This window comes from Podarcis muralis, chromosome Z, assembly GCF_964188315.1.
Source record: "Podarcis muralis chromosome Z, rPodMur119.hap1.1, whole genome shotgun sequence".
Lineage (NCBI taxonomy): Eukaryota > Metazoa > Chordata > Lepidosauria > Squamata > Lacertidae > Podarcis > Podarcis muralis.
In genome coordinates, this window is record NC_135673.1 from 13302491 (window position 1) to 13328034 (window position 25544).

Genomic DNA, 25544 nt, shown 5'->3' on the forward strand with positions numbered 1-25544 from the left:
CAGTAGGGGATTGATCAGTTGGTCCCTTGCTTGTTCATGCAATCGATGTCCTGAGAACATAAACAAAGCCTATTCTGATAGAGGATGCCTCTCAGCCTGTCATTTAGAACTTCCAAGGGAAATACATTTAGTATGGCTTTGGTAAATAAACGCCAATAGGTAGGTACAGACAAATTCCTAAGGTATGAGGATATTTGATAGTCATACCCGTATGGGATTCCAGCTGCGACCAGGCTACAAATTACATAAGATCCGGATCGCAGGTCCCTATGTGAGATGTCCCAAAGCCTTTGCCTCAAGGATTCAAGGGCAGTGTCATAACCCAGATGATATAAGAGGGATGATGGTAGTGGAGCAACACACGTTAATTTCCCCACTTGTCCCTTTCAATCCTCCCTTTAAGAATGAAAGAAGACGCATGATCAGAGTTCAAGGGCATCTTCCAGGGAGGCAAAGAACAGTCAAGGGTGCAAAGCTGGGGGGGGGGGGAGGGGAGGGGTGTGGCACTGGGAGAATCCTAAGGGTCAGAGAGAGTTTTCCAGGGAGCCACTTCTGGCCTCGGGTGATGACTTTTGCCACCCCTGGGCACTACCTTCTCCAGATTCTCCTTCTGAACGTGGAGATCAGCCAGCTCCTCTTCCAGGGCTGCCACCTTCTCATCCAAATTCTTCCCACTCAGCTTCTCCTCCTGGTATCTGCTTTTCATGTCGTCAGACGATTTATGAAGTTCTGTGGAGGTGGGGCACAGAGCCGGTTACAGTGCATGCCCTTGTTTCCATCCACTGCTGTAGCTAAGCCTAAGTACAGCGCTATCTGCACTATATGCGTCAAACACTCACAGCTTCCCACAAAACATTCTGGGAAATGGAAACACTCTCTTAAGGGTGCTGAGAGGTGGTGGGACACCCCGGTCTCCCACCACCCCCAGCTACAATTCCCAGACTGTTAAACTATGCTGGAAATGGCTGCTTAAGCAGGGCTCTCCACTTCTACACAACTACAGTGGTACCTCGGGTTAAGTACTTATTTCGTTCTGGAGGTCCGTTCTTAACCTGAAACTTAACCTAAGGTACCCCTTTACCTAATGAGTCCTAAGGTACCACTTTACCTAATGAGTGCCATGCAGCTGGAGCACGATTTCTGTTCTCATCCTGAAACAAAATTCTTAACCCGAGGTACTATTTCTGGGTTAGTGGAGTCTGTAATCTGAAGCGTCTGTAACCTGAAGTGTCTGTAACTCGAGGTACCACTGTATTGGCAGCAGGAACGAACCACACTTCCCAGGATTCCTTGGGAGAAAGCCATGCCTGACTGCAGTGGCATGATAATGCTGTATAGTGTGGATGGGGCCTCCGTGTAACTTTAAAGACATATCACATGTTTCTTCTCACTCTTACACCGCTCTGCTCTTGCATGCAGGGCAAGGAAGGTGCAGAATCTGCACAAACCCATTTTCTATTATGTTACATTACGTAAATGTTACTTATTGTTTGTAAGCTGGAGATTCATTTCAACAAAAAACAGCATAGAAAAACAATCAATCAAGTTTGTAGAGATCAGAAGCTTGCCTTTTTTAAACAGATGGGATTAAAGTCAAGAGTCTTTTTGGAGATTGTGTGTCTGAGTTTTTAACAGCTACACTGCAGGAGGCCCTAAGAAGCAGGACCTCCAGAGATTGCTGGACTCCAACCACATCATCCCTGGCTACGCTTGCTGGGGCTCATGAGAGGTGAAGGCCAGTAATACTTGGAGGGCCACAGGCTCCCTACCAGCAAGCCAAAGAATTTCCTAGGATGATAAAACGACTCTGCATATGCTTGGATAGTGCTCTTCTGCCATTTCAGCGCCTCCTCTCAGCTTCCCTTACCTGCCAACTGTGCCTGCAGTTGGTTGACCAGGGCTTTCTGCCTCTCCGACTCTGTCAGGGCTTCATTCAGTTGGGAGTGGAGATCTATCTCCTGCTTCTGATGACGGGCCAGCTCCAGCTGGAGCTGGGAGATCTGTGCTGTGGCTTCCGCTAGCTTCTTGCTGATCTTGACCTGCAACGCAAAGGAGCAGAAGAGACAGGAGAACATATGGGGAAGGAGAGCCACAAGACCTTTCCTGGGAGGATGCAAGAGCTGTGCTTTCGGAGGCTCCCAAATGCTAAGAATGAGTCTCCCAGGAAACACCCTGAAGAACTGGTCTACTGGCAAGGCTATGAGGAGCAGGGGGAGGCAGAAGCCTTGGGCTTTTCAGTTAGTTCAGGAGAAAGCATGCACAACAAAGGTGCATAAAATGGAGAGCAGAAAAGATTTCCCCAGAAAATTCAGGACAGACAAAAGAAAGGACATCTTCACACAGCAGAGCTCTCTCCCACAAGATAAAATGAAGGCCAAACAGTTAGATGGCTTTAGCAGCGGATTAGACAAAACAATGGGGCAGGAAAAGCTATACACAGCCAACAGCCACAAGGGCTAGGGTCTCCCTCCACCGTTGGAGGCAGCATGCTGTTCCTGGGAATTGCAAGTGATCCAGTGGCGGCATGTCCTAGAGAGAAAAGCGGCAACAAGGAGAGGAGAGTTAACACCACCAGAAGCAAGAACAGCAAGAGGGGAGAAAGTTTTATCAAAAGAGGCAATGGCATTCTGGGTTAAGAGCACTCTGCTTATTCTGTGGTCCAAGGGCTGATTATATCACTGAAAATCCCAGCGGCCTCAGGGTAAGATGCATGGAAGATCCCGTAATGGCAGGGTTTGCACGCTGACACCCAAGCAAGAACAGGCCACAGCAAACCTGGACTTGCATGCTCTCCCCTTACATCTCCTCCTCTCATGCGGCCAGGAACCCTGACACTTATGCCCAGCCATGGCTTGCTGTGTTGCCTGGGACAACGAGCTGCAGCTAACATCAACAATGGTTAATATCAAACACACCAACTTCAAATGTTTGTTTCAATAAGCTAACTTCAGAAACTAATTCTACTTAACATTAATGGCTGTTCTCAGTCCAGACAACAGAGGAAGCAGCAGTTACCTAGAAGTGGAAACTCTCACACCCTTCTTCTTGGCTGCATAGGACGAAGTGAGGGGGACGTTCACTGTGCTTGCTCACATCATGCCAACCTGAGGTGCTTTGCAAAGGATTACCTGAAGCTTATGAATACCTGCATGTATACCTAGCTAATCATTTGTTCTATTTTGTTGCTGCTGCTGCTGCTCAGAAACGTAACTTCTTTCTGGCCTGCAGGAAAAGGGGAATTGTGACCTGCACTAGCGATTGTGATCTCCTGGGATAGCACTTGCCCTCCCCACAGCCTCAGTCACTTGGCCTTCCTGTTGTGGCTGTAACAATGCCAGGGCTTACCTTCTCCTGTTCAGCATGTAGGACCCTTGCCTGGGTGTGCTTCATGGTCCTCTGCAGTGAGCTGTTGCTCTGCTCAAATATCAGGTTGCTCTGCTCCACATAGCTGGGGGAAGAATTGTTTTTTACACACGTGAATGTTTGCATGATTTGATACTTTCCATCCTCTCATGTAGGGGATGCGGGTGGCGCTGTGGGTAAAAGCCTCAGCGCCTAGGGCTTGCCGATCGAAAGGTCGGTGGTTCGAATCCCCGCGGCGGGGTGCGCTCCCGCTGCTCGGTCCCAGCGTCTGCCAACCTAGCAGTTCGAAAGCACCCCCGGGTGCAAGTAGATAAATAGGGACCGCTTACTAGCGGGAAGGTAAATGGCATTTCTGTGTGCTGCGCTGGCTCGCCAGATGCAGCTTTGTCACGCTGGCCACGTGACCCGGAAGTGTCTCCGGACAGCGCTGGCCCCTGGCCGCTTAAGTGAGATGGGCACACAACCCCAGAGTCTGTCAAGACTGGCCCGTACGGGCAGGGGTACCTTTACCTTTTATCCTCTCATGTAAAAAAAGAAATCAAGGCAGTATCATATGTAGATCTCACTTTTCAAAAGCCACCCTAGGAGAGCTTCTATCTTTTATATCAGAATCATAATAGTTCTTATTTTATGTTCCATCTTTCCTCCAAGGAGCTCAAATACTGGTATATAGTTTTCCTCCCTTTTTTATCTTCACAACAACCCTGTGAGGTAGGTTAGGCTGAGAGAGAGTGACTGGCCCAAGGTCACCTTCAAGGCAGAGTGGGGATTGGAACCCTGGTCTCCCAGATCTTACTCTGACAGACCCTCTTAACTGCTACCCCACACTGGCTATATTCCTGTATTCCTCTATTTGTCCATCCAGCCCAGTACTGTCCACTTTGACTGACAGCAGCCTTAGGGTGCCTGGGGATTGAGCCAGGCCACCTGAGCTTTAAGCTTCAGCCAGAAATACCTATGTTTCTCATAGAGCATTAAAAGTGAGCAAGAGTCTCCCTCACCGTTGGTTGCGGTCAATCAGTTCACCAATCTTCTTGTTCTGCTCCTCAATGCGGCCGCTCTTCTCAACGATCTCCTGTTTCAACCTCTCATTTTCCTGTGGCACAAAGAGCAAAACGGAATGTGTCAGAGCCAGTCCTGGCCTCTACAACTTTCACAATCTCCAGCCACAATCTCTTCCCCAACCTCTCTCGGGGACCCAGATTTGAGGAGAGAAATCATTGTGGTCTTCCGCCATGGTCATGGACAGAACATGGGCTGCTCCCCTTTAGCAAGCCTCTTAGGTAAACTTTATTTAGTAAGCAAATTGCGAGACAGCTGTACTGCATGAAGCCATGGAATCAAGATACATGGTAAAAGCAAAATACAACACAGAAATCCAAGCTCTGAGAATGAATAAAATCAGTTTCACAAACTCTGATACAATAAGCCCATCTATTCTACTCAACTTTAAAAAACAACACCATTTCAGCAGATATAAAACTTGATCTGCATAACTGACATCTCAGGATGGAAAGCCCTCCAAAGCAAGCATGCTTTCAAGAGGCATCTGAACAGCATCACTCTAGGCCCTGGTCTGATTTCTGGATGTCTGGAGCTGCAATACTAAAAGCCCAATTGCTAGTGCAGCCTTAGATGAACTGGAACAGAGGAAGCTCCCTTAGCTCAAGCCAGATAGTTGCATGTATCCAGCTCAGTGCAGCCTACAACAGGGGCAAAGAACCTCTGCCAGTCCAAAGGCTGCCTTGCCTCTGGATCAACTGTCCAGGTGTGGGCGGGGCTAGGGACAAAAGTGGGTGGGGCAACCGATGTGGCTATAATACAGGAGACTAGAAGTCTCTACACCGATTGCTCCACATCCAGGCTAGCAACAAAGACACTTCCAGCTGGCCAAAAGAACTCAAGGAAGGTGCAGAGCAGGAACAGGGAAGGACAGGGCAGCATTTGTGCCCAAGGCTCCCCACTGACTGGCAGCGTCTCCTTCAGGGTTTCAGGCACGGGGTCTCTCTCAGCCCTGCCAGGAGACACCACTGGGGACTGTACCCGGGACCTGTTGCCTGCGAATCACATGCTCTGCCGCTTAGCTGTGACCCTTCACCTGAAGGTAAAAGCAAGGTTCTAGTCCTCATGCTCTCAAGTACAGTGGTGCCCCGGAAGACGAATGCCTTGCAAGATGAAAAACTCGCTAGACGAAAGGGTTTTCCGTTTTTTGAGTCGTTCCGCAAGACGAATTTCCCCATGGGCTTGCTTCACAAGACGAAACGTCTTGCGAGTTCTTGCGAGTTTGTTTCCTTTTTCTTAAAGCCGCTAAGCTGTTAATAGCTGCTAAGCCGGTAAGCCGTTAATAGCCGCTAAGCCGCTAATAGCTGCTAAGCCGCTAATAGCCGTGGTTCGCAAGACGAAAAAAGCGCAAGACGAAGAGATTCGCGGAACGGATTAATTTCGTCTTGCGAGGCACCACTGTAGACAAGCTCTTTACCTGCAGGATACGCTGGATGTTACTCATGATCATAGAGGTTTCCATGGTAACAGAAGAGACGCCTGGCAGCAAACCGGGGCCAGAGTTTTGCTTCCGTAGTTCCTCCAGCTGCAAGGGATGTGGGGAGAGAAAGGAAAAACAAAAAGGAGATGCAGCTTGAAGCATCAGCACACGGGAGAGAAAAAGCCAGATCAGGCCTGGGCCCTTTGAGCTGCTCACTTGTTTGCCAAGGAGAGAAACTGCTGGGAGCGCAGGAACCTGGCTCAGTATCAGACCACTGGGTCCATCTAGCTCAGTGCTGTCAACACTGGCGGGCAGCATCTCCCTGGGTTTTCAGACTGGGGTGTCGCCCAGTCCTTCCTGGAGACGTCAGGGAGCTAACATGGAACCTTCTGCATGCAAAAAGGTGCTCCACCACCTAGCTGAAGCAACTTCCCTCGTCCCAAACCTCGCCCCCCATCAGAGATTAAAAAGCCTGAAAACAGTTGAACAACAATCAATATCAGGCAGGCACCTTCACTGTACAGGCAACTCCCCATCTGTGGGCGCACCAGTTTTGGCCCTGCAGGGGTGCGGGGCAGGCTGACATGCACAGTGCCTCAGAACGCAAACCCCGTGTAAATGGGGAACTGCCTGTACCCTTTTCGGCACCTGCTTCTTTAGATCTCTAGAATGCTGATAGGTTTCTAGTTTATGGCTGGTTTTAATTTTTTGAATATGTAAATTGTTTTTACTAATAATTCTACTGTTTTATTCTTCTTGTAAAGTGCTTTGAGTTTTTTTATGAAATAAAATAATCAACAATACAAAACCAACACCTCAGGGGAGGGAGCTTTTCAGCCCACTGGAAAAGCTGTTGCAAGAAAAACACCTTCCTATTGTTTCTGGAAAGTGCTAGCAAGGCAGTTCTTAAGCAGCTTCCTATCCTGAAAGTTCTGTATTACCTTGACTGACAGCTGGTCCATCTTGTCAGCCACCTTCCCAACGGCCAGGCGGATCTCTGTGTTCTGCTGCCGGGTCTCTGTCAGCAGGAATGTACCAATGTCTCCAGCTGCTGTGACAGGAAAGAAAACTTGGCAAGGTTGTGTTTGTTATTGTTGTTTCAAAATGAGACTGCCAGCAGAAGCAAATACAGTGGTACCTTGGGTTACGTACGCTTCAGGTTACAGACTCCGCTAACCCAGAAATAGTACCTCGGGTTAAGAACTTTGCTTCAGGATGAGAACTGAAACCGCGCAGCAGCAGCAGCAGCAGCAGCAGCGGGAGGCCCCATTAGGTAAAGTGGTGTTTCAGGTTAAGAACAGTTTCAGGTTAAGAACGGCCCTCCGGAACGAATTAAGTACTTAACCCGAGGTACCACTGTAGAAGTGGACAGGGCGGGAAGAGAGGGGTCACACCAATAAGAAAGGGCAGGGAGAAAAGAACAGAGTTGTCCTTGAGCATCTTAACAAGCAGCCGTGAATCTTCTGGGGTGGGGGGCTTTAAGGCAACTTAGCTGCCTCTTCCCAGCTTTTAAAGGGCTGGAATAAGGCAAAAGGAAATGCTTCTTTGCACAGTGCAGACTTAAACCGAGCAACTCTCTTCTGCTGGAGGCAGTGATGGCCACCAACTTGGATGGCTTCAAAAGAGGATTGGACAAATTCACGGAGTATTGATGGCAACTAGCCATGATGTCCATGTTCCGACTTCACAATTGGGCGCAATAAATGCTTCTGAACACCAGCTGCTGAAAAGCACAGGAAGGGAAAGGTGCTCAGATCCTGCTTGTGGCCTGATCCAGTAGGCTGTGATGCTCTGAATGGGGGGATTACTAACTTTCACTGAGTTAATGCACAACAGGTAGGATTTCATTTCCTGGGCTACAGAGGCAGATGCTCAACATTCCCTATCCGTACCAGTTTGGGAAATATGGGTGTCTTAATTAATACTGGTGAGTCACCATTTCTTTCTCTTATTATTTATTGTTTGCTTTCTTCATATATGGCAAGCCTGCTACCAGACTTTTGGGTTGTCAACAATGTTAATAAAGGGGTTTGCTTTTTTAAAAAAGTTAATGTTTGGAAGCAGCTCCCAAAGCTACATAGTGCACAGTTTGAACATACCTTGGAAAGGAGCTGGGCACAACCCAACAGGCTGGAGCTGGGAAACTGCGGCACTCACTTGTGGGTAAGCATATGGCATCCCTGCATAAGGCTGAGAACACAGGTGGGGGAGGGAAAGGAGAGTCAGGTGACTTGTCACACTGACCAAACAGACGGCAACAAGGTCCCCCATTAAAACAGCAGGATTGCTTAAGCCTGCTCTCAAGGGCTAGAAGACCCAAAGGCCAAGGAGTGCAAGGGATCCTCTCCTGCAAAAGGCAATGATGGACAACCAGTTGGACAGCTTTAAAAGAGGATCGGGCCTATTGATGGCTACTGGCCTTGACAGCTAATGGCTGGAAGAAGGAATGCTTCTGAATGCCAGTTGCTGGAAACTGTAGGAGGGGAAGGAGCTCTTGCACACAGGCACTGTTTGTGCACTTTGCACTGGGGCATCCAGGTAGCCACTGCCCCCATCTGAACAGGATGCTGGGCGAGATAGGCCATTGGCCTCATCCAGCAGAGCTCAATGCATAAACAAAAGCCCGGCTGTATAGACAAGTGCTCAGAGCCCTCTTCTTTATCAGTTGTGACGGCAACTATGGCCTTCACTGTACCAGTAGTAGAACAGAACAGAGAGAAGACACGTCTGTGCTTTATCTTACATCCTGGACACACTCTGACACACAAACCCAGGTCCGGGAACAATGCCAGAGCGTGTTCCCTTAGATGATTACCTCTTCCCAGATAAGAGTAGGAAGAGGAAGATCCCTTTTATGGTCAGAAGTACAGGAAGGAAGATCCTTTTATGGTTGAGAGTACCAGAGCAGGAACATATGTGATGTCAACCTGCATACATAGGCTGACGTGGTTGGAAGGAAGGAGAGGGTGCATGGAGGATATATATACTGCATGAAACTTGTCATTTCTTTGGACTTGCTGGGGACTATTCACGCAAGTGCCTTCTGCTATCCGGAGAGCAGAATAAACCCTTTCTTTGAACCAACCTCGGTGTCATTTGACTTCCTTCCTCCTGTCCCGGAGCAACGCAGACCCAATCGGTGAACTCCAATAAGGCTACATGGTTATGCTGCACCCTCCCTATTTTGCAAATGAAGACCTGACACTGACAGAAAAGGATGAGGAAACTTAGTCAAGCCTGCTAGTCACATGCCCCTGTCTTGAGCAAACCAGGGAACAGAGCATGATGTTGTGGCTCACCTGGCAGCCTATGAAAGAACCTTTCCCTGCCTACAAAGGACTCCTTACCTGACAGTTTTGAGGGGTTCTTGTAAGGGGTGGGTGTGGCTGGGGGGCAGCAGGCGCCTGGAGCCCTGACACAGCTGGAGGAGGAGCTAGGAAGAAAGCAGAGGCATCAGTGTTGCCTATCTCAATACAAGCAGTCCATCATCATCATCAAAATGTTTGTCTCTATTTCCACCCAAAGGAGCCCAGAGGAGTCAGCACACAAACAGATCAATTCAAGCATCTAAACACAATGTCAGCGACAGATGCAGACTCTGCTCAAGCTGATCTACAGCAAATGAAGGACACTGCTCCCCCATCCCCACACATCCAGATTTCCTCTGCTTTCCATGCACAATCATCATGCTGGCTTCTGGGTTGTGTCCAACTAAATTCTACTGAGTGGAGCCACTGCACTCAAGAAGAACCCTGCCAGATCAGGCCAGTGGCCCATCTAGTCTGGCACCCTCTTCTCACAGTGGCCAACCAGGTGCCCCATGTTGTTGTTGTTTAGTCGTTTAAGTCATGTCCGACTCTTCATGACCCCATGGACCAGAGCACGCCAGGCACTCCTGTCTTCCACCGCCTCCCACTGTTTGGTCAGGCTCATGTTTGCAGCTTCGAGAACACTGTCCAACCATCTCGTCCTCTGCTGTCCCCTTCTCCTTGTGCCCTCCATCTTTCCCAACATCAGGATCTTTTCCAGGGAGTCTTCTCTTCTCATGAGGTGGCCAAAGTACTGGAGCCTCAACTTCACGATCTGTCCTTCCAGTGAGCACTCAGGGCTGGTTTCCTTAAGAATGGATACGTTTGATCTTCTTGCAACCCATGGGACTCTCAAGAGTCTCCCCCAGCACCATAATTCAAAAGCATCAATTCTTCGGCAATCAGCCTTCTTGATGGTTCCGCTCTCACTTCCATACATCAGTACTGGGAAAACCATGGCTTTAGCTATACGGATCTTTGTTGGTAAGGTGATGTCTCTGCTTTTTAAGATGCTGGTGCCCCCATGGGAAGCCTGCAAACAGCACCTGAGCGCAAGAGCCCTCTCCCCTCCTGCGGTTTCCAGCCACTGACAGCCCTCTCCTCCATGAACTTGCCTAACCCTCTTTTGAAGCCACCCAAAGTTGGTGACCATCACCAAGGCACAACAAGGGAACACACTTTTTACCTTGCATTGCCCACTGAGGAGGGGCCATTGGACGGTAGTCGTTCGGACAGAGGGTTGAAAATTCTTGAATGGCATGCGGCTCCTGAAGAAGACAATGCACAATTAACCCTCCTGGGAAGTGGAAAGGGACCCTGGAGGCTTCAAATCCCACATTAACGAGAGAGAGGCATGCCAGAACATTTGTAGCTATGGGTTTTTTTTAATACGTTGTAATCCGCTTTGAGCATTGTTTTAACTTGGGAAAGGCGACATACAAATAAAATGATTGATGATCCTTACAAGGCTTTCCCGCAAATTAAGATTCACACCCAAAACCAGTTTGGGGTGACTACTAGATCTGGGGAGGGCAAGACCCTCAGTTTCATGCAAAAGGCCCCACGTTTGATACCCGGTAGGCAGGGAATGCCCCCTGTCTGAAACTCTGGAGAACCAGGTAGGTTTGTAATTAACTAAAAAAAAGGGCCTCCCCTCCTTCACTGCCAGTCAGTGTAGACAGTAGGGAGCTAGGTGGATGAGCAGTCTCATCCTGCCAACCTACCTGAATTTCAGCAACAGCCAACACACACAAACCCCACTGAAAAGAACCTGAGAATTGAAGCTAACACACCTCTACCTCCTTGTCAGCTGAGCCTTGCTGGGGTGCAGATGTGATGAAGGGGACAGGTAGCATAGGCTGGCCCATCTTCGCCATACAGGAAATCAGTTTCACTTTTGTTACATCAGGATTCTGTCCAGGGAAAAAGAAAGGGGGGGGTCCTCATGAACACACCATTTCCTTGCTACATTTTCACTCTAAAACTATTAATGAAAGAACTTTAAAACTGCATATATATTTTTTAAAAAACCACTTAGAAACCCATCTCAGAAGTCTATGCAAGCACAATATCAAATGTTAATTACTCATAGTTACTGATGATATGCTGATATGCTTTTCCTGTGACACACCGTATTTTTCCGTGTATAAGACTAGGCCTTTTCTCTTAAAAATAATGTCAAAAATTAGGGGGGATCTTATGCACGGATACATTTCCCCCCATTTTCTTAAATCTAAGTCCCAAAAAATAGGGGGCGTCTTATAGACCGAAAAATACGGTACCTTTATTATGTGGGAGGTTTTGAGTTTCTCAAAAAATGCTCACCAATAAGGATCCCTCTCTCTATGGGAGGACCAAGTTACTTCTCATTGCTTTGGTCACATTCAACAGGAACTATACAATCAAATAGGCAGATTTGGCTCCAATGGCGACTTACCGCTAGCTGTTTGCTAATAGAGCTTGATTTGGCACGCACAACTGGCTCCCTGCAGTATGGAAGGAAGGGAGTTAACAAACCTGAGCATAGTAGGCAGAGTCTGTTAAGGGGTAGGATACTCAACTGGCCTTTGGGACTCTGCCTCGGCCAAGCCCCGCACCTACCCCACCTCATGAACTCCCCAAGGGAGCTTGAGCCTGGCTGGAATGTGTCCTTGAACGGTGACAGTGCACCTTGCTTCCCTGGACAGGGAGAGGTGTGTGCAGAAAGAAGCCCCACATGGTGTATTTTCTGGCTGCACAGAAGGCAAGAGCAGCATCTGTTGCTCTGTCCACTGGAGCCCCAGCCCAGCCCTGGAATGTGGAACCTGCCAGGTTGTCTATGAGACAAGGTGGCCCTCAGGATTCTTTGGAAGAAGCCACAGCTGTTGAAAATGGCATGGCGCTATTTGGAACGTATGATTTATTGAATTTATATACAGGATTTCATCCGTAGATCCCAAGGTGGTACAGTGCAGATGGGGCCTGAGTTATGCAGCTGAGGTTATGCAGAGTTAGGATGGGACACCTGGGAGAATAGAAGGCTTAAAAGCTAAGAGCACCCTCAATTTATTTCTCACCCTGGCTTTGGAGCGGGAGTAGGAGGAGTCAGCCAGGCTGGGTCTGTAGCGGGGCTTTCTGATTGTGGTGCATTCCTTGCAAACCTCACCTAAGGGAGCAAAAAAGAGGCATCATGGAGTCTGGTCAAGGCAACCACTGCCTCCATTTGTAGAACTTTATCCAGGCAGTAGACCAACCACCCAACAACCTTCTGAGGTTCTCTTGGTTGCTAACACGTTGGAAGGAAGACACACTCACCCGTTTGACTTCCACCTCAAAGGCCAGAGTTGAGTCCGGAGGAATGCGTTCAGCTTCTGCCAAAGGCCCGTAAGCCAATGCTGGCGGGACAAGGAGGAACCGCCTGCCTCCTCTCTTCATGCCGATCATCCCATCTTCCCAGCCCTTCAAGTTCCAGAAATGGAGAACCAAGCAGAAAACAAGTTTGGGTGACCGCCTTAGCTAAGTGCCAGAACCACACAGCCTTTGCCAACCTGATGTCGTCCAGATACCTTGGACTCCAACTCCAACCAGCATGCGCTGGCTGGGAATGATGGGAGTTGGAGTCCACAGGATCTGTGTGTGCGTTTCTCAGGTTGGTAAAGGCTGGTCGAGAGCAGGGCACAGGAATACTGACAGTTCTCTTGCAGTCTTGAGGAAAGTAGTTGAAAGCAGGGATGAAAAACATTCCCTCCGGGGCAAGCTTCTTGGTGGGGAGGAGCATGCCAGGAGTGGGCGGGGCTAGAGGGGAAAGTGGGAGGGGCAACGAATGTAATTTTTCCCTTTGTACAATAGGCTACCTTAGACACCCACTCACACTCCCCCCTCCGTCTCTCATCCAGGACAGCAAGAGGCAACATTGGAGGTCCAGGACTGTTTTGGTCCAGGCCACAGAGCAGGCCTCCCACTCCAGCAGATCATGGCAGGCATAGACAACCTGGGACAGCTACCTGCCTGCCGTTCTTGAGGAAGCCATTTGATCAGGGTTTGAGCTCAAAAAACATCACTGCTATTCAGCCTTCCACACAGCCCGGGCTGCTGAACTCTGCTTAGATGTGGAAGTGGAAGAAAGAATCCTTGCACTGCGGTGGGAAGATAGCGCCATCTTACCTTGATGACTTTGCCAGAGCCTAGCTTCAGCCGGAGCAGCTTCTCTTTATTTACATTTGAGTCGAAAATCTGTTACAAAAGTGGAAGGTAAATGAGGTGAAATTACTTTTAATGCAGAAAACAATAGGTTCACGTTCCGCTACTCCCACTGCTGAGCCAACAGCAATGAGTATTGAAGGACGGGGCACAGCTCAGGGACACAGCACCTGTTTTGCAGGCAGAAGGTTCCAGGTTCAAGCCTGGCAACTCCAAGGAAGGTCAGGGAAGGGCTTTTGCTTGGAAGCCTGGAGAGCTACTGCCAGTCAATGTGGGCGATGCCAACCTAGACCAGTGGCCTGATGCAGTGCAAGGCAGCTTTCCATGTTGAATCCCCTACCTAGCGGTGCCTCCCATGTTGCAGATTGGGTAAAATGAGGTTGAGAAATAGAATCTACACCTTGGAGACAGGTGTAGCTTAGGACCTAGCAGCATGTGCTTCCCAGGAAGAAGGTCCTGGGTTCCCTCCCCAGCATCCCCAATTGAGAAAGGGCGGCAAGGCTGGGCAAGGCCCCACCTCTGGAGAGCAACCAATGCAACCCCCATGGAAAAGCATGGTTGGGGTCAAATGCACATTGAGCTGTGAAGCAAGCTGGGTGAGCCTCACCAAGTCCCTCTCCTGTTTCATTTCCTTGCAATGTTATTGAAAGGCAAAAGGATGGGGTTGTGGGACAAAAGGGCTGTATGCAATCTATAAACCAGGAGTGGGAAAGCTGTGGCCATGCAGTGCTGCTAGAGACTTCAACCCCCATAATCCCCAGCCACCCCCTCTGCCAGGTCTCACCTGCCCAAGACTACCGTTCTGGAACAGCCAGCCTGTAAAAGTGATCTCCAGGACATCTCCAGTCGCCACACCTTGGCCGTCTCCGAGAACAAGATCCTGGCACAGCACAGAGTCAGGAGAACGGCTGCTGTTATACTTGGCAATGCACAGCTGCAAGGAGGAAGAACCAAGCCCTTTGTGTCATTAGCCTGCATTGTCATCCGCACCTATGCAATCTGGCCCAGCGCAGCACTGGCTGAAGACCCCATGGGCCTGAAAAGGCCCTAACTGGCTACACCATTATTTCTTGCCCTCCCTGGATGCTTCTTAGTAGTTGGCAGAGAAAGCATCTGGCGACTGATGCAAGAGAGCTGAGCTCCCGCGAACACTGATTCAGTGTCTGCAGGACAGTCACCCCCCACCCCACAATGCAATGCACGCCTCTGGCACCTGCTTGCTGAAGTCCACAGCTGCCATTTCTGATTCAAACATGATGGACCAAATCTGCCTCTGATCATCATAAAATGTGCAGTAGTTGTTGGGATGCACCTGCGGAAAGAGAAAAGAGAAAGTGGAATTCTGAGCAGCAGACAGCCTCTGCTCCAAACAACTTTCTTCCTGATGGGTCTTGCTAAAGACTTTGGGTTGTGTCCCAATGTTAGCCCTACTCAGAGCAGACCCATGAAAATTGATGGACATGATGAACTTTGGTGCATTAATTTCAGTGAGTCTACTCTGAGCACACACACACAAACATCAACATATGTAGTGTGTCATGTTTAGAAATGGAAAAATGCTATAGGATTTCGGGGTGGAGGGCTACCCCAAGGGATGTAAGCTACAGTAGGTAGAATGTCATTTCCTTTACTTTGTTGTCTCCATGTAAGCATTTTATCCACAGAGGGGCCCCTTGGTTCTAACACCATTTAAATCTAATGGGTTGCAACAAGCATTGTTGTTGTTGTTTAGTCGTTTAGTCGTGTCCGACTCTTCGTGACCCCATGGACCAGAGCACGCCATGCACTCCTGCAACAAGCATTAGCCCTACTCAAAGCAGACCCACTGAAATTAATTGACCACAGCTGAGACCTCATATGCAATGTGCATTTCCAACCACCAAAGAATTCTGCTTAGCTTCAGCCCATGCCATGGTCCTTGCAGGTCTTAACGTCAAAGCTTACCGTGAATACAAACCAGGCATGGATGCTGGCGGTCGCAATCTGCTGCAGCTGGCTGATATAAAGAAGCACTTTGTACTGGATTCCACAAGAGATAGAAGGACAGAAGAAAACAAGAGCAAAAGTGAGGAATCAAAAACTACGGAGCTGGCTGTTTTCAAAAGCACTGGAACTCTTCTTATACCAAGTAGCATTTCCACAGCACCCCAACACACAAATGACACATTAACATACAAATACATCAGAGGTGTTCATTGTAGGAATTGCTTTGGTTGCAGGTGCCTGGCTTAATTACATGTGGAGTGACTTCATTACAGTGGAGCAGGCGTGGGGAGCCTTTGGTGCTGAGCTACAACACCCATTGGCTCTTCCCAGCATGGCCAGTGGAGAGGGATGACGGGAGCTGTCATTCAGGGACATCTGGAGGACCAAAGGCTCCCTACACCTGGAGAAACCAAGGGGTGAGATCTGTCCTTTTCCGCCCAATCAGCTAAACGAGAATGACATCCCAGTGTTTTATCCTGTCCCCACCACACTCACCTGCAACGGCGCAGAAGGACAAGGCAATCATACCAGAGTCTTCCTGGAATAAACGCATATGTTTCCTGACATATTTCATCTGTTGATTGTAAAACACCTGTGAATCCTTTCATAGCAAAGTGGGGTAGAACAAACCACTGAAGAGCTACTGACTGAGCTGAAAAGGACAGAGGCTGGAAAAACTGAATCCCTTTTCCAACATAAGCTGCTGAAACCCCCTTCCTTTTTTGAGTGTGGTGGGAACCTTTATTGATTTTTCAAGCCACGACAAAGTTACCGTCGTACCACCCTCTATCCACTCCGCACACAATATCCCCTAGGCCCTTCTTTTGTCAAGATTCTAGTCCACATGGTTCTAGTTAAATGAGAGCACAGGGAGCTGCCTCAGACTGAATCAAACCACTGGTTTCTCTAGCTCAGGACTGCCTACTCTGACCGGCAGCAGTGTCCCCAGCCCTACCCAGAGGAGCTAGCGATTGGAGTTGGGAGCTTCTATTTGCAAAGTGGATGCTGTGTTGCTGAGTGACAGCCCCTTCCCTGCTGAGAATACCTTTTGTAGAGAAGTGAGGTCAGAATAAGAAAAATGGGAGCTATAACCCTTGTGAGCTGATTGGGCAGAAAGAGACAGGAGCCAAAACAGCAACTTCCAGAGTAAGACATCATCAGGAAACCAGGATTCAGACAAAGGGAAGCATTTCCTTAGCCCAACCTACATCAACCCGGTATCCTCCAGATGTTTAGGACCGACAGCAGCTGTAGTCCCAAACATCTGGAGGACAGCAGGATGACAGAAGGCCAGGCTACTTCAAGACACCACACCTCCTCCTCTTACCTCCTTGGTTGCATTGCTGCCCACTACAGCTGCTCCATACTTGCCATGTTTCACATATTTCCCATTGGTACTGGAGTGAGAAGAGAACACCTCTTAGCTTCCCACAATTGTTGCCACCATGCCAACCCAATCGGTTATATTAAGCAGCTCTTTACAAAGACTTCCCAGGGGTTGTTTGATCAGCCCAGACCATCTGGCCAACGGTGAGGGGCGATGTGGGGGGTGGGCGGTAGCAGCCCAGCAACATTTTATCAGCCCACAAGCTCCCCATCCCAGGAGGTCTCTATCCTCATTTCAGTTCGGTGTTGGCTAGTGCCTCATTGGGGTGAATGCAGGGAGCCCAACTCTAGGTGGCACCAGAGCCAACGACAAGAAGGGCCAGCTAAGTCTAGGGCTGTCCCCATCCTCCTCCCTGCTGTGTTCTACCATGGCAGCATGGAGACTGAGGGGGAAGAGGAAGCTGACAGGAAGTCCTCCCCTCTGGATCGGTTGGATGTAAGAAGGCAGGTAGGTGGGAGCCAGCTGAGGGCAGAATGAGGGGGTGCCTTCCTACTGGACCTGCTTTCACTGGTATGGCATAAGGCAATTGAGCCAGCACATTGAGCCAGAGTCAATGATATCCACAGCCTGATTGGCTGGAAGTAAAAAAACAACAACAGGCAGGTGGGGGCAGGCTGAGGTTGGGGAGGCGGTGCCCCATTCGGCCCAATTGAAACCCGCATTGTTGCTCCACCTCCATTGTTCAGCCCAGACACTGAGGTCCAGCCCTGAGGCCCTTCTGGCGGTTCCCTCGCTGTGAGAAGTGAGGTTACAGGCAACCAGGCAGAGGGCCTTCTCGGTAGTGGCACCTGCCCTGTGGAACGCCCTCCCAGCAGATGTCAAGGCAATAAGGCAATGAGCAACTATTTTACTTTTAAAAGACAACTGAAGAAGGTCCTGTTTAGGGAAGTTTTTAATGTCTGATGCTGTACTGTTTTTAACATTTGGTTGGAAGCTGCCCAGAGTGGCTGGGATATAAAAAATAAATTATTACTATTCAGCTGCACCTCTTTCCAAACAAGCCAGGCAAGATCGAGAGATGATTGCAAAAGATATGAGCACAGGATTTGGGTAGCAAGAACGCACTGCAGCTCATCCCCTCTACTGTAGTACTCACAACAAATATGCATCAACAGCTGTAGCGAAGAAAACTGACTGCACTGCTGCAGTGGGCGCAGGAGCAGCAGCGGGCACAGCAGTGGGTGCAGCAGCAGCAGCAGCAGCTGCAGGAGGATGCTTCTGGGTGGGCAGACCTGCAGCTGGAGCAGCACATGAGAAGGGTAAGTGCTCTGTTGCAAACAGAGCGTTGCTTGCAAACATCAGGCCAAGTTAGCGACCTTGTCTGAGCCAGTTGCTCAGATTTATGGAAAACAGGAAGTTGACTTATTTTTCTTTTAATACTTTTAGTTTGGTTTAAACAAATACAGATAAATATAAACCACAATTACAAAAGAAAAATTATTAATAATACTAATGGAAAAAGCTAAAAAACTACAAAAAATATCAAAGTACATGGCATAGAACATAAGCCATTATGGGGAAGAAGAAAAAAGAGGAAAGGAGGAGGAGGAGGAGGAGGAGGAGGAGGAGGGAAAAGAAAAAAGTGGGGGGAAAGGGGGGGGAATGAGCCAAAACACAAGAAGGCTCGTCCATTGTACGCTTCCGTCAAGATCACAACAGATCATTATTCTTGTCAATTCTCCCTATCTGCATTCCATAGAATCCCTCATCTTGGTATCAGAGAACATTTCCCTATGTGGTATCATTCTAAACATAACCAGGTCTTTATTGTTGTACCCTTATCCCCTAGATAATTATTTAAACATTCCCATTCTTCTTTCACCATCTTTTTAGGTTTATCTCTTATTGCAGCTATCAGCTTCACGAGCTCCAAGTACTCGCACAATTTGACTCCCCATTCATCTTTAGTGGGTGTATTTTTATCTTTCCAGTGTTTCGCCACTATAACCCTTGCTGCTGACATTGCATACATAAATAACCTGGTTTTGTTTTTGGGAATATTATCTGAAACCATTCCTAGTAAAAATTCTTCCGGATTCTTGCTAAATGTAGTTCTTATCAATCTCTTTATAAATCATATTCCAAAATCTTTATATCTCTAGACAGGACCACCACATATGGTAGTATGTTCCTAACTGTTCTTTACATCTTCTGCACTTATTATATGATTTATTTATTTTTGCTAGTTTTACGGGGGTCAAGTACCATCTTTAGTACATTTTAATAAGATTTTCCCTTATAAGGAAGCCAGCAATGATTTTTTGGTCCATTACTCATTCCAAATACTGGGTTTGATCATATGTCCCAGGTCCCTCTCCCATTTTACTGTAATTTATTTGATATCCTCCTCCTTTCTTTCCCAATTCAAAAATAGTTTGGCGGCTTTTAGTTGATAATATTCCATCCAGGTTATTCCCTTCTGTTTCAGTTCTCTTAGGTCCTTTATTTTTGGGTTGCTACTTATTTCCTTTACTAAATCCTTGTATGTTAACCAATCACTGTTCATATAATGCCCTTCTCACAAAATGATATAAGAACAGGAAGTTGCCTTGTATGGCGTCAAACCACTGGGTCCATCTACCCCAGTGTGGTGACTACAGACCACCAGCACCTTTCTGGGGCCCCAGGTCAGGGGTCTCTCCCCAGCACTACTCGGGAGTTGACCAACCCAGTTGATTCTGTGGGGCTTGAGAACCAAAGGTTGGACTAGATGGTCCACAAGGGCTCGTCTTATGTTCCTAGGCATTGTGAACAGTTTACTTACCGGTAGCTAGTTGACCTTTTTTAGGCTGCTTGGGTGACATGTATTGGAAGAGCACATTTCCAGATTCTGTAGCTGTCTGATCCTGTCCAAAGAGAGAGGCCAGCCTGGTCCTGGGCAGAGAGAAAAGTAACCATTCACTTCATTCACAGAGAGAGGCAAGCGGGTGGGAACAGAACAAGACATGTATCTGCAAGCACAAAGATGCTCATGTTTCACTGCAGGTTGGCGATTTTGTTGCAGCCTTCCCCAAAGACCAGAGGGTAATGGATTCAAAAACTAGAATCCTGTCAGTGATTAGGATGTTGGCCACCCCACTAGGTCATAATGCTTGCCGAGGGGAGCTTTGCCCAGTCTCTCTTGGGGTAACCAGCCTGGAAGAGCTGTTGTAAGAAATTAATGCACACAACTAAAGGAGTAGACACATTGTGGGTCTTCTCTAAGCAGAACTTAGTTGGAGACAACCCCTTCTTTTTCCTATCAAGTTTCTATAACCTCTCTTAAGAACAAAAGAAAAGCCTGCAGGATCTGGCCAAAGGCCCAGCGAGTCCAGCATTCTGTTCTTACAGTAGCCAACAGAACCCAAGCACAGAGGCCTCTCCCCTCCTGTGGTCTCCAGCAACAGTTATTCAGCAGCCCTGCTGCCGCCAACATGGTAAGCATTGATAGCCTTCTCCTCCCTGAATTTTTCTATCCTCTTTCAAAGTCACCCAAGTTGGAAGTGAAAAAAGATTTAGAAATTTGGTCAAATTTGAAGCTTTCATTGCTAGGCCGTATTGCTGCGATAAAAATGAATGTATTGCCTAGAATGTTGTTTTTGTTTCAAACATTGCAAATTTTGGATAAAATGGATTGTTTCAAGAAGTGGCAGAGAGACATTTCTAGATTTGTCTAGCAGGGCAAGAAGCCTAGAATAAAATTTAAAATACTAACGGATGCAAAGGAAAGAGGTGGATTTGCCCTGCCAGACCTTAAACTTTATTATGAATCAGCAGCTTTTTGCTGGCTGAAAGAATGGCTGCTTCTTGAAAACACAGACATTTTGGATTTAGAAGGTTTCAACAATGTATTTGGGTGGCATGCATATTTGTGGAATGATAAGGTCAAAGCACATAAAGCATTTAAAAACCATATTGTCAGGAAAGCATTGTTTGGACCAAATCTGCCTCTGATCATCATAAAATGTCTGGATAAGATACAGTGGTGCCCCGCAAGACGAATGCCTCGCAAGACGGGAAACCCGCAAGACGAAAGGGTTTTCCGTTTTGGAGGTGCTTTGCAAGACGAATTTCCCTATGGGCTTGCTTCGCAAGAAGAAAGCCCATAGGGAAATCTCCGGGGACCTCTTTTAAATGCTGGCGGTGGGGAGCAAAGCCTTTCCCCCCCTCCGGCCTTCAGAAGAGGTCCAGGAAGGCTGGCGGGGGCCGAAAGGCTTTGCTCCCCACCGCCAGCATTTTAAAAGCGGTCCGGGATAGCAGGGAAGCGCTTCCCGCTATCCCGGACGGCTTTTGAAGGCAGGCGGGGGGGGGGGGAGCAAAGAATTTTGCCCCCCGCCGGCCTTCAGAAGAGGACCTGGACCTCTTCTGAAGGCCGGCGGGGGGCAAAAGTCTTTGCTCCCCCCTGCCTGCCTTCCCGGGATAGCGGAGAAACGCAGTGCGTTTCTCCGCTATCCCGGACGGCTTTTGAAGGAGAAGTCCTCCGCTGTCCCGGGGTTTTTTAAAATGCTGGCGGGCGGCAGCGAAGCCTTCGCTGCCGCCCGCCAGCATTTTAAGATCGCCCCGGGACAGTGAAGAAGTCTCCGCTGTCCCGGGGTTTTTTAAAATGCTGGGGGTGGGAAGAAAAGCCCTTGTCCCCCCCCCAGCCTTCAGAAGAGGTCGGGGGACAGACTGTCCCCGGACCTGGTCTGAAGGCGGCTTCCATAGGAACGCATTGATTGATTTTTAATGCATTCTTATGGGAAACCGTGCTTCGCAAAACGAAAAACTCGCAAGAAGAAAAAACTTGCAGAACGAATTAAAACTTGCGGAACGAATTAAAACTTGCGGAACGCACCACTGTATAAGGACCTACTTGAAAATAAAACCCCAAGGTGGTTGTCACCGATGGAAGCGAAGACTCAGAAAAAGCTCAATATGGAGGCCAAATGGCCGAAATATTGGGATATTTTGGAACAAGAGCGAGATAAATTGAAATTGCAGAGCTTTGAAAAACTAAAAAACAAAGTGTGAGATTGGCTTCATTATTATCAGATAATGGAGGCATACAATTTGGACAAGAAAATTGGCTTCCAGGTGGAAAAATCAAAATTGGAAACAGAACTGTTAGATCCCAAAACTAAGATTCTGTCAAAGATGTATAACTTGCTGTTGAAATGGAATACTCAGGATGAAACGGTGAAATCTGCTATGATTAAATGGGCACAAGATGTTGGACATTAACATAATGATGGCTGACTGGGAACAGTTATGGACCACAGTTATGAAGTTCACGGCATGTAATGCCTTAAGAGAGAATATTATGAAAATGATATACAGGTGGTACATGACACCAGTCAAGCTTGCAAAAATCTATCATTTGCCCGATAATAAATGTTGGAAATGTAAAGAAACTGAAGGTACATTCTTTCACCTTTGGTGGACGTGCCCAAGGATTAAGGCTTTCTGGGAGATGATCTACAATGAAATAAAAAAGGTATTTAAATATACCTTTCTGAAGAAACCAGAGGCCTTTCTCCTGGGCATGGTTGGCCAATTGGTGCCAAAGAAGGATAGAACTTTCTTTATGTATGCTACAACAGCAGCAAGAATACTTATTGCAAAGCATTGGAAGACACAAGATCTACCCACCCTGGAAGAATGGCAGATGAAGGTGATGGACTACATGGAACTGGCGGAAATGACCGGCAGAATCCGAGACCAGGGAGAAGAGTCAGTGGAAGAAGATTGGAAGAAATTTAAAGACTATTTACAGAAATACTGCAAAATTAATGAATGTTAGAATGATGTCGGAATGAAATTAAGTGGTTTTTAGCAGCAATGTTATAAAGGAATATGTAAAAATGGATTGTTAACAGGTGATAATCTAAAGTTATAATATATTAAGATAAAGGATTAAGATAAAAACAAAGAGGGAAAGGATTTGCTGAATTAACTATTTGAACTGGAATACAAAAAAGGGAGGTGTGAGGAGGTCAGGGAAACAAGCAAACGAAAGACAAGATATGGAAAGATTGATTTGTTTTTAACTGTTTTTATTTTTCTGTACTTTGTATTTTCTTTTTTCTTCTTTTCTTTTTCTTATTTTTGTAACATTTTGAAACTTTAATAAATATCTTTAAAAAAAAAAAGTCACCCAAGTTGGTGGCCATTCCTGCCTCCTGTGGGAGAGTTCTGTAGTTTAACTGTGCATGGTGTGAGAAAGTACTTTCTTTTGCCTTTCCTGAAGGTCTTCCAACATTCAGCTTCATCGGATGTTCACAAGAGGGAGAGAAACTGTTCCCTATCCACTTTCTCCATGCCATGCCTGATTTGATAAACTTCTATCATATTATCTCTTACTTGCTTTTTGTCTAAACTACAAAGTCCCTAAAACTGAAAAGGCCGTTGCCCAATTATTGCACCCAAGCTTTTATAGAACCTAGTACAGTGGTACCTTGGTTTTTGAACAGCTTAGTTCACAAACTACTTGGAACCCGAATGCTTCAAACCCGGAAATGAGTGTTCAGGTTTTCAAACTTTTTTTGGCATCTGAACTCACTTCGTTGGGGGGGGGGGTTGCACTTTTGTTTTGAGTGCCACAATTCCATTGCCTGCTTGCTTGCTGCCTGACCTGGGCTTCCCTTATTCAGCGCCATCTGCACCAGCCACTGGCGACACCCAAAAGTGGAGGAGGGGGTGGCTGATGCTGCAAGGACAGCGGTGGCAGAGGGACCCAGAAGGTGGCAGCAACACCCCCTGCCTGCTCGGCACGGCCTTCCCTCAGTTGGTGCCGGCAGTGAAATCTGGAGGCAGAGAAGGGTGTCGTTGATGATGTAGCGACCTTCCTTCTCCGCTTTCACTGCCACCGATCCAGGCCCAGAAGTGACTGCCGTGACAGGATGCTGGTGCCACCACTGCAGTAAGAGTTCTTTACACACCCAAGTGGCGGGGGGGGGGGTCCAGAAAGGCTGGCATGGGGGAAGGGAGAGAAGCCAACTGGCTCCTCAGACAGATGACTTTTGCCTTCCTTTCCATTCCTCCCCCCCCCCCCGCCACTGGAACTCCCACATCACACACCTCGTGTACCCATCCCTCAAATGGCAATGGGTAAATCACTGCCAGTTTTTAATACTGGGTAGCAGATAGCAGCCTGGTCTATTGCTTTCATTTGATGGATCAATTGTCTAATTAGATAGTCATTTTCATGCTAAATTGCTATTCTGGGGGTTGTTTTTAATTGTCTGGAATGGATTAATCCATTTTGCATTACTTTCTATAGGAAAGTACGCCTTGGTTTTGGAATGCTTTGGTTTTGGAACAGATGTCCGGAAGACACTGTAAACAAAACAAAAATTTAAAAGGTATCCATTACAGTGATACCTCGGGTTAAGTACTTAATTTGTTGAAGAGGTCTGTTCTTAACCTGAAACTGTTCTTAACCTGAAGCACCACTTTAGCTAATGGGGCCTCCTGCTGCCGCCGCGCCACCGGAACACGATTTCTGTTCTCAATCTGAGGTACTATTTCTGGGTTAGTGGAGTCTGTAACCTGAAACGTATGTAACCCGAAGTACTATTGTATTGCAAAGATACAAGCCCTGCCCTTGTGGTTTATCTTTCCCCACATACAGAGATTCACTGCCAGACAACACAAACATACCAAGGTCAAGTATCTTCAAACATTAAATCTCCAGCCTTAGCCCCAAACTCCATGCTATACTGAACAGCAAGCAAAAATATCCAAGGGGTGAAGTGCCCATTTTAAATGCCTGACAGCACCACAAACAGCTAGAGAAAAACCACAAGTGGCAACATGCATGTTTGAGGGGCTCCCAAAAGAAGCGAGCGGAACAGAGATTGTGAGCTTGGCTTCTCCTTCTGGGGAGAGTGACATTCTGGGAAGACATAGGTCAGGGGTCAGCAAACTTTTTAAGCAGGGGGGCAGTCCATTGTCCCCCAAACCTTGTGGGGGGCCGGACTATATTTTGAATATTGGGGGGGGGGGGATCTGCATTCTCCATAAATTTCTGAACTACAACTCCCACTGGCTATATGTCACTCCGACCTTTGCTCACTGCCAGCGTTGCCAAAAGCAGCAGTGCAGTGCCCTTATTTTGAACACCTAAAATGTCACAGTGTAAAGGGCACTAGAAATCTTTCTTAGGCTTCCTTTTGTAAAAGGAATCTGAGACCACAAAACACCTCCATTCAGTCCTGTTACTGGCACCCACTTTAGGGCAGGAGTTAGAATGCCAACTTGTGACTTGGGAGATCCGGGTTCAGATCCTCACTTGGAGATGAAGCTCACTTTGTGACTCTCTCTCAGTGTAACATTAGCACAGAAGAAGTGGTCCCTGCCGCACGCATCCAATCATCATGAGAGGCGAACTTTTTAGCCACTGCATGCTCCAAAGCTAAGCATGTAAGAAACAGTGAAAACACAAGGCACTTCGGTTTCAGCTCAATGCTGGCTCTGCCCAGAGTAGGTCCACTGAAATGGGCGGGCATAACCAATGCGTAGCTTAGTCGGATGCAAGCCAGCGCCTCCCATTTCATCCTTAGCTGGACGAAACCCCGCCCATTTCATCCTCACAAGCAAAGCTGTGAGGCAGAGAGACTGAAAGAAGGAAAAAGAGAGATAAGGAACCTTGCTGGCTCAAAGACGCCTAGCTCTGCTAAACTTCGCCTATCTCTCAGCGCCTAACAGCACGTATTTGCAGACAAAGCCCTCTGCATATGCTAGGAATCACCCTTCGCAAGCCTGCACACACACACCCCAGCCCCACATACAGCTCTAGTACCACATGCTGCCCCAGCCCCACATGCAGCCCCAGAACCACGTACTGCCCCAGCCCCACATACAGCCCCAGAACCACATACAG

The 25544-nt window shown here is 47.7% G+C and overlaps 1 protein-coding gene across 2 annotated transcripts in view; it reads right to left on the reverse strand.

The window, feature by feature from the left end:
- LOC114589411 (FK506-binding protein 15-like) overlaps positions 1-25544 on the reverse strand; it is a 62548-nt gene that overhangs the window by 36082 nt on the left and 922 nt on the right. Inside the window, exons 2-21 of one of the 2 annotated variants that reach the window (XM_077922364.1) lie at positions 19470-19579; positions 17802-17943; positions 16646-16715; positions 15277-15351; positions 14546-14644; positions 14117-14266; positions 13297-13365; positions 12448-12591; positions 12210-12298; positions 11591-11639; positions 10947-11066; positions 10340-10421; positions 9193-9278; positions 7945-8035; positions 6787-6896; positions 5843-5950; positions 4365-4459; positions 3346-3448; positions 1868-2039; positions 593-729 (exon numbers count right to left, since the gene is read on the reverse strand). In XM_077922364.1, coding sequence (XP_077778490.1) covers positions 593-729; positions 1868-2039; positions 3346-3448; positions 4365-4459; positions 5843-5950; positions 6787-6896; positions 7945-8035; positions 9193-9278; positions 10340-10421; positions 10947-11066; positions 11591-11639; positions 12210-12298; positions 12448-12591; positions 13297-13365; positions 14117-14266; positions 14546-14644; positions 15277-15351; positions 16646-16715; positions 17802-17943; positions 19470-19579 — 2101 coding nt within the window. Of the gene's footprint in view, positions 1-592; positions 730-1867; positions 2040-3345; positions 3449-4364; positions 4460-5842; positions 5951-6786; positions 6915-7944; positions 8036-9192; positions 9279-10339; positions 10422-10946; positions 11067-11590; positions 11640-12209; positions 12299-12447; positions 12592-13296; positions 13366-14116; positions 14267-14545; positions 14645-15276; positions 15352-16645; positions 16716-17801; positions 17944-19469; positions 19580-25544 lie in introns of both variants that reach the window. The other variant, XM_077922363.1, reaches the window with a different exon arrangement.